General features: G+C 42.7%; 1 protein-coding gene across 1 annotated transcript in view; it reads left to right on the forward strand.

Moving 5' to 3' along the window:
- The first annotated feature begins 324 nt into the window (after positions 1-324).
- Positions 325-9,923, forward strand: part of LOC136828277 (uncharacterized) — a 207,222-nt gene continuing 197,623 nt past the window's right edge. The window contains exon 1 of the mRNA XM_067086156.1: positions 325-507. Within this exon, the coding sequence (XP_066942257.1) occupies positions 372-507 (136 nt within the window). The 5' untranslated portion in view covers positions 325-371. The remainder of the gene's footprint in view (positions 508-9,923) is intronic.

Below are 9,923 nucleotides of genomic sequence, written 5' to 3' on the forward strand. Positions count from 1 at the left end.
CGCCGTTGCACCCACCGGCAGCGATGGTGTCTTCTCGACTCGTCGTTAGAGGAGGCAGAGAAAAAAAGGAAAAAGCCATTAGACTAAGAACTTAGAAAATAGAAAAATAAAAGATTCGCGACGCCGTCTCAAAGAAAATGGGAGAAGTGGGTGATAGAAAATGGGAGATGGATTGTAGATGAAATGTAATTCTACGCTTTAGAATCTTGTTGTTAGGGAGATGGCTTGAAAGCATTAGTTCATATAAAGAAACGACACTTTAGGATTTAACGAAAGGAAGATGTGATCTTCCTTTTTAGGGTTAAGGAAAACGCATTAAAATCAAAGGAAGACAAGGAAGATGTGATCTTCCTCCCCGAGGACATGACGCCATGCCTCGAGGATTTCTGGACAAGCACCTCCACCGAAGGGGGCCCACCAGCTCGACCGATTCCTCGACCACGCCCTCCTCCTCCGCCCCACGCCAGCAGGAGACGCCCACGTCGTCGTCCCCCACCTCCAGGAAAGGTAAGGGCGGTCGGTGGTTGGTTCCTGAGTCCTTGAAGGTGGGCGGTATTGTAATTCCACTGGTGATATACTATTTAGGCAGAATTAATTATTATAGTTTTATTACCATAAGTGGTAATAATATATATACAGATAATAATATATATATATATATATATATATATATATATATATATATATATATATACATACATATACACTACTTAGATCATGATTAACATTATACTGGCAACAGTAATAATATTAATATACTTTTTTTATTTTTTCTTAGCTAGTAAAACTGTAACCTATTTTTTAGAGTTGACGGTTAATATCCGCAGGCGATATCGTGGAAGCTTCTGCCTGGCTTTTGATTGGACGAACCATTTGAACTGTCATCTCTGATATGTGGTGAAGTAGCATGAGCGTCCTCCAATCACGATTAGCTTTGGGATGTCTGCTGCGGATTTTTACCGTCAGCTCTAAAACTATATATATATATATATATATATATATATATATATATATATATATATATATATATATATATATATATATATATATATATATATATATATGTATGTATATATATATGTATATGCATGTATAAAACTACTGTTAACAATAATAATATTGATAACAATGTGAATAACAATATTGTTTATGATAACGCAGTGTTTGTTGTTTATACACACAGGTACTGAACAAGTGTATTAAATTTGGATAAAATATTCCTTAGTGCACTTTTGATAATGAAACTATAATTATTTCTATTAATAATAAAACTATAATTATTATTTCATCAGTGAAATTATATATATATATATATATATTTTTTTTCATCATACTCATATTTGATGGATTTCTCTCCAAAATTTCCGGTGCAGAGAGAGACGTCTATTTGTGTAGACGAAGATTAACAGTGTCATAATTTTGTAGAAGATTGTGTGCTGCGATTACCGTTACGTATATATGTACACAGTTTTCACACACGCACACTCCACACACACACACACACACACACACACACACACACACACACACACACACACACATATATATATATATATATATATATATATATATATATATATATATATATATACACAAGGAGTGAATACATAACCTTCGGTTCAGGCGTCTAATCATCGTTAATGAAGAAACTTAAAGGTCCAGTGACCATAGAAGCTTATTCAGAATCCTGGTACTTTAGCTCTTAGTTATAGTGAAATAGAACCTTAATTAACCTTAATCCTATTAATCTAATTACTCTCTGATTTCCAATTAGAAACCGGTTAGCGTGATGTATGGGGGCTTAGCATAATTAATAACGTTCGTTAACATTCGGTTGCTGGGTGAATTAATGTTATCGGAATGTGAATATAGGAGTGTTTCTTTGTAGCGTATTTTGGGGCGTGGGTCTGTATCGGGAATCGGTTTGTTTGAAGCAGTTTTTGGAATATTATTTCAGTCGTTTGTGTTTTTCGGAATTCGGGATTTGTTTGCTTTGTTAGATCTCGTAAGTTATGAAATTACGTTTAATCTGTCGGAGTTCTGAGAATAGCGTGTCCATATTTGGACATGGACGACACACACACACACACACTATATATGCAGTACGTATATATATATATATATATATATATATATATATATATATATATATATATATATATATATATATATATATATATGTACACATACACACACACATGTATATATATATATTATATACACACTCTCAGCTGTACACCTTTAACTCTTAGATGGGTTGCCCAGGGTGTTAATTTGTTGTTCTTTTTTTTTTTGGTAGGATGCTGGGTAGAAAGTGGTGCAAGCTGTAATAAAGGAAAAAAGTGTCAGAATAGTGTCAGAACACCCATTTTTTTCATCCTTTATCTATACGTTTTCTGTACATGAATAAAGTTCTTTCCATTATCTTCCAGCTGCTCTGATACGACAAATACTGCTAAATTGATTCTGCCCATTTCCTCCTATGTTACCATTCAGTCCATTCGCGGGCCTTCCATCCGTTCTTTTTTCTTTTTCTTCCTCTTCTGTACATCCTTCTCCTCCTCCATCTCTATTCCCCTTCCACATTCTCTTCCCTCCCCCCGTCTTCCTCCCCCCCCCTCCCCTCCCCTGGCTCCACAACCCCCTTTTTCAAATTGGTTCCATTGGCACCCGCTGTTCTCCTCATTGGAAGCACTGACGCACCGTCATTCCGTACCGAGTGTACCTTCGGGGTAACGTTTGTCGGCACTTGGTTCTCGTCACTTCCGCTGACAGCTGGACCGACGGTACTGAACGGAGGAACACACCTGACGAGAAAAAGACAGGTGCGGGCACTTAATCGATAAAACGATACTTGACGCGAAGGAGGAGGCATTCAGAGCAGGGAACATGCTCGCCCTCGTTCAAGCAGACGGACTGACTGACAGACAGACAGAGCAGGGAACATGCTCGCCCTCGTTCAAGCAGACGGACTGACTGACAGACAGACAGAGCAGGGAACATGCTCGCCCTCGTTCAAGCAGACGGACTGACTGACAGACAGACAGAGCAGGAACATGCTCGCCCTCGTTCAAGCAGACGGACTGACTGACAGACAGACAGACAGAGCAGGAACATGCTCGCCCTCGTTCAAGCAGACGGACTGACTGACAGACAGACAGAGCAGGAACATGCTCGCCCTCGTTCAAGCAGAAAGACTGACTGACAGACAGACAGAGCAGGAACATGCTCGCTCTCGTTCAAGCAGAAAGACTGACTGACAAACAGACAGAGCTGGGAACATGCTTGCCCTCGTTCAAGAAGAAAGACTGACTGACAGACAGACAGAGCAAAGGGAACATGCTCGCTCTCGTTCAAGAAGACGGACTGACTGACAGACAGACAGAGCAGGGAACATGCTCGCCCTCGTTCAAGCAGACGGACTGACTGACAGACAGACAGAGCAGGGAACATGCTCGCCCTCGTTCGAGCAGAAAGACTGACTGACAGACAGACAGAGCAGGGAACATGCTCGCTCTCGTTCAAGCAGAAAGACTGACTGACAGACAGACAGAGCTGGGAACATGCTTGCCCTCGTTCAAGAAGACAGACTGACAGACAGACATAGCAAGGAACATGCTCGCTCTCGTTCAAGCAGAAAGACTGACTGACAGACAGACAGAGCAGGGAACATGCTCGCCCTCGTTCAAGCAGACAGACTGACTGACAGACATAGCAAGGAACATGCTCGCTCTCGTTCAAGCAGAAAGACTGACTGACAGACAGACAGAGCAGGGAACATGCTCGCCCTCGTTCAAGCAGACAGACTGACTGACAGACAGACAGAGCAGGGAACATGCTCGCCCTCGTTCAAGCAGACAGACTGACTGACAGACAGACAAAGCAGGGAACATGCTCGCCCTCGTTCAAGCAGACGGACTGACTGACAGACAGACAGAGCAGGGAACATGCTCGCCCACGTTCAAGAAGACAGACTGACAGACAGACATAGCAAGGAACATGCTCGCTCTCGTTCAAGCAGAAAGACTGACTGACAGACAGACAGAGCAGGGAAAATGCCCGCCCTCGTTCAAGAAGACAGACTGACAGACAGACATAGCAAGGAACATGCTGGCTCTCGTTCAAGCAGAAAGACTGACTGACAGACAGACAGAGCAGGGAACATGCTCGCCCACGTTCAAACAGACAGACTGACAGACAGACATAGCAAGGAACATGCTCGCTCTCGTTCAAGCAGAAAGACTGACTGACAGACAGACAGAGCAGGGAACATGCTCGCCCTTGTTCAAGCAGACAGACTGACAGACAAAAAGACAGAGCAGGGAACATGCTCGCCCTCGTTCAAGCAGACGGACTGACTGACAGACAGACAGAGCAGGGAACATGCTCGCCCTCGTTCAAACAGAAAGACCGACAGACAGACAGAACAGGGAACATGCTCGCCCACGTTCAAGAAGACAGACTGACAGACAGACAGAGCAGGGAACATGCTCGCCCTTGTTCAAGCAGACAGACTGACAGACAAAAAGACAGAGCAGGGAACATGCTCGCCCTCGTTCAAGCAGACTGACTGACAGACAGACAGAGCTGGGAACATGCTCGCCCTTGTTCAAGCAGACATACTGACAGACAGACAGAGCAGGGAACATGCTCGCCCTTGTTCAAGCAGACAGACTGACAGACAAAAAGACAGAGCAGGGAACATGCTCGCCCTCGTTCAAGCAGACTGACTGACAGACAGACAGACAGACAGAGCCGGGAACATGCTCGCCCTTGTTCAGGCAGACATACTGACAGACAGACAGAGCAGGGAACATGCTCGCCCTTGTTCAAGCAGACAAACTGACAGACAGACAGAGCAGGGAACATGCTCGCCCTTGTTCAAGCAGACAGACTGACAGACAGACAGAGCAGGGAACATGCTCGCCCTCGTTCAAGCAGATTGACAGACAGACAGACAGACAGAGCCGGGAACATGCTCGCCCTCGTTCAAGCAGACTGACAGACAGACAGACAGACAGACAGACAAAGCAGGGAACATGCTCGCCCTCGTTCAAGCAGACTGACAGACAGACAAACAAAGCAGGGAACATGCTCGCCCTCGTTCAAGCAGACTGACAGACAGACAGACAAAGCAGCGAACATGCTCGCCCTCGTTCAAGCAGACTGACAGACTGACAGACAGACAGACAAAGCAGGGAACATGCTCGCCCTCGTTCAAGCAGACTAACAGACAGCCAGACAGACTGACAGACAGACAGACAAAGCAGGGAACATGCTCGCCCTCGTTCAAGTAGACTGACAGACAGACAGACAGACAAACAAAGCAGGGAACATGCTCGCCCTCGTTCAAGCAGACTGACAGACAGACAGACAAAGCAGGGAACATGCTCGCCCTCGTTCAAGCAGACTGACAGACAGACAGACAAAGCAGGGAACATGCTCGCCCTCGTTCAAGCAGACTGACAGACTGACAGACAGACAGACAAAGCAGGGAACATGCTCGCCCTCGTTCAAGCAGACTGACAGACTGACAGACAGACAGACAAAGCAGGAACATGCTCGCCCTCGTTCAAGCAGACAGACAGACTGACAGACAGACAGACAAAGCAGGGAACATGCTCGCCCTCGTTCAAGCAGACTGACAGACAGACAGGCAGACAGACAAAGCAGGGAACATGCTCGCCCTCGTTCAAGCAGACAGACAGACTGACAGACAGACAGACAAAGTAGGGAACATGCTCGCCCTCGTTCAAGCAGACTGACAGACTGACAGACAAAGACAAAGGGAACATGCTCGCCCTCGTTCAAGCAGACTGACAGACTGACAGACAGACAGACAAAGCAGGGAACATGCTCGCCCTCGTTCAAGCAGACTGACAGACAGACAGGCAGACAGACAAAGCAGGGAACATGCTCGCCCTCGTTCAAGCAGACTGACAGACAGACAGACAAAGCAGGGAACATGCTCGCCCTCGTTCAAGCAGACTGGCAGACTGACAGACAGACAGACAAAGCAGGGAACATGCTCGCCCTCGTTCAAGCAGACTGACAGACTGACAGACAGACAGACAGACAAAGCAGGGAACATGCTCGCCCTCGTTCAAGCAGACTGACAGACTGACAGACAGACAGACAAAGCAGGGAACATGCTCGCCCTCGTTCAAGCAGACTGACAGACTGACAGACAGACAGACAAAGCAGGGAACATGCTCGCCCTCGTTCAAGCAGACTGACAGACAGACAGACAAAGCAGGAACATGCTCACCCTCGTTCAAGCAGACTGACAGACACAGACAGACAGAGACAGACAGACAAAGGGAACATGCTCGCCCTCGTTCAAGCAGACTGACAGACAGACAAACAAAGCAGGGAACATGCTCGCCCTCGTTCAAGCAGACTGACAGACAGACAGACAAAGCAGGGAACATGCTCACCCTCGTTCAAGCAGACTGACAGACTGACAGACAGACAGACAAGGCAGGGAACATGCTCGCCCTCGTTCAAGCAGACTGACAGACTGACAGACAGACAGACAAAGCAGGGAACATGCTCGCCCTCGTTCAAGCAGACTGACAGACTGACAGACAGACAGACAAAGCAGGGAACATGTTCGCCCTCGTTCAAGCAGACAGACTGACAGACAAACAGACAGAGTAGGGAACATGCTCGCCCTCGTTCAAGCAGACAGACTGACAGACAAACAGACAGAGCAGGGAACATGCTCGCCCCCTTCAAGCAGACAGCCTGACAGACAGACACACAGACAGACATAGAGCAGGAGAAGAAAAGCTTCTGTAATTTCTTCACCCTAAAAGTGTACATAGTCTTTGCCCCAAGGTTGAGATATGGACCTTTTGCGTAGCTACAAATAGTACCTATGGGAGCTTTCCCTCATGCCGAGGGCGTGCCTGGGGACCTGTATAGTATGGGGTGAGGCAAACGACTTGGGCTGGTTTTCATTTTTTTGTTGGTATTGTTATGTTTAGCTGTTCATTTGTCGTGACTTATGGTTTTAGATCTGTTAATTTGAGGATGATGTTTTCAGTGGCAGCCAATAATTTGGTTTGGTTTCACTGATCAATTGTTCCTTAGTTAAAGTTAGATGTTGTAGGGTCAGAAGCTCACATGCACTTAATCTCAAAAATCAGTAACCGTAATATTTGCAGTAGTAATAAAAGTAGTAATAGGGATAACAATGTTATCCATGTTTGCTAGATTTGCGTATTGCACTTGAATCTTCAGTTATATACATTGTAAATTTATATGTAACTTCTCGTACACATACACCCATATATACAATACATACACAAATATATGCTCACACACGCACACACATATATATATATATATGTATATATTATACAACCATGCATACACACCCACATATATGTATATATATTACTACATAAATCTCTTTCTCATTCCCTTCCCTTTTTCACGCCAGAAACTCCCATTCTGCCAAGCCTACGTTTCCAATTTGCATCACCTTTCTACCTGTTCCATAGTGTATGGTGTCGGAGGCTCGTATTGTCGCTGTAGTTATTCCCGTTGGAGAAGCTGATGCGTTCTCTCCCACACACCTTGGACCTCACTAGACCCGGAGCCGTGACCTGTGATGAACTCTGCCACGACCTCACTGCACCCAGGAAATTTGTGAATAACCCAGGTCGTGGGAATATAATAATTATCACCTAGTGGATTAGCAAAGGCGTCTCCCGGGAGTCGTGTGCAGATTTCATATTCCCGAACCAAATTGAGGTGTTTCGCCACTCGATTTATTCTGAGCTCTGCAACGGGTTGCCTAATTGGTTTAATGAGCTGGGACGTTTTTATCTCTCTCTCTCTCTCTCTCTCTCTCTCTCTCTCTCTCTCTCTCTCTCTCTCTCTCTCTCTCTCTCTTTTTAAAACTTTTAGTAAACAGAAGAATTTTGTTTTACCAATGGTTGTGTGTTGTTGATTCTCTCTCTCTCTCTCTCTCTCTCTCTCTCTTTAAAACTTTTATTGAATATAAGAATTTTGTTTGAAGGTATTTTGTTTCACCAATGGCTGTGTGTTGTTGATTCTCTCTCTCTCTCTCTCTCTCTCTCTCTCTCTCTCTCTCTCTCTCTCTGTTTTTAAGACTTTTGTCAAAAAGAAATTTGAAGATATTTTGTTTTCAGAACCGTTGGTGTATCATTATATAAAATGATCCCCTTCTCTCTCTCTCTCTCTCTCTCTCTCTCTCTCTCTCTCTCTCTCTCTCTCTCTCTCTCTCTCTCTCGCTATTTTCAAGACTTTTGTCAAAAAGAAGAAATATGAAGATAGTTTGCTTGCACAACCGTGGGTGTATCATTTCTCCAATTGATCCCCCTTCTCTCTCTCTCTCTCTCTCTCTCTCTCTCTCTCTCTCTCTCTCTCTCTCTCTCTCTCGTAAAAGAAAGGATATTTTTTGTAATGGTGGTTATGTTGAAATATATTTTTTCTTTTCTCAAGCTAACCTATCTTAGCGGACACGGGTTATTTCTGTAAAAGTATATATATTATATATATGTATATATATATATATATATATATATATATACTATATATATATATATATATATATATATATATATATGTATATATATATATATATATATATATATATATATATATATATATATATATATACACATACATACATACAGTATATATGTTTTTTTATCATCTTGTTTCAGTGTCTAAGGAATGTCTAGTATTTACAAATCTGTACGCGCTATAATATTCTCATTGTTTTATTTTGCCAATAAAATTTTCTCTATTAAGGGGATTGTCAGGAATAGGTGCTGTATTTGCAAGCTGTAATGTATATGAATATTTAATTTTTTTAAAAATTATTATGTTTTTAGAGGGGGTTTTCAGAAAAAGGTTATCTATTTATAAGCTGTAATATATATGAATTTTTATTTATTTGTTTTTTATTTATATATTTATTTGTTATATTTTTATTTATTTATTTTTAATTCTTTATACAGGGATCTTCAGGAAAAGGTAGAGTATTTACAAGCTGTAGAGTATAATGATTTTTATTTATGTAGCAAGTTTGTAAGTTTGTCGCGCCTCGTTTCATAAGAGAAACTGTGCGTCGTAATTTTGATGAGTGATAAGTTTCAGAAGTTCCATCGTGGTGGTTGATGTACCGGCGACCTTATAGTTGAAAGTTGAAAGACTGTTCACTACAAAGTTATAATGAGTATGGACCAGAAGGTTTCGTGTTTTTTCTGTTCGTGAAATATGGGATTCCCTCTTCGGCTTTCATCTAGTTAATTGCCTCCGCGAAATCTGCAGTCCCCTTGGTTCAGTTTGTTTGTTAATCTGGTTGCACAAGAAATTTGACCAAATTTGACTGCCAAAAAATTTGACCAAATTTGACTGCGAAAAAATTTGACCAAACTTGACCACGGAAAAAATTTGCCCGAATTTGATTGCCCGGAAATTCTGCGCAAAATATTTGACCACATTTGACTGCGGAAAAAATTTGACCAAATTTGACTGCGGAAGAAATTTGCCCAAATTTGATTGCCTAGAAATTCTGCGCAAAAAAATTTGACCATATTTGACTGTGGAAAAAATTTGCCCAAATTTGACTGCGGGAATTCCCTAATTTGAGTACCCAGAAAATTTTCGCCAAAAAATTCGACCAAATTTGACTGCGGAAAAAATTTGCCCAAATTTGACGGCGGGAAAAAGTTTTCCCAAATTTGAGTGTCCAGAAAATCTGCGCAAAAAATTTGACCTCATTTGACTGCATGGAAAAAATTTGCCCAAATTTGAGTGCCCAACAAATTTGCGCAAAAAATTTGACCGAATTTGAGTGCCCAGAAATTCTGCGAAAAAAAATTTGACCATATTTGACTGTGGAAAAAATTTGCCCAAATTTGACGGCGGGAAAAATTTGCCCT

This window comes from Macrobrachium rosenbergii, chromosome 42, assembly GCF_040412425.1.
Source record: "Macrobrachium rosenbergii isolate ZJJX-2024 chromosome 42, ASM4041242v1, whole genome shotgun sequence".
Lineage (NCBI taxonomy): Eukaryota > Metazoa > Arthropoda > Malacostraca > Decapoda > Palaemonidae > Macrobrachium > Macrobrachium rosenbergii.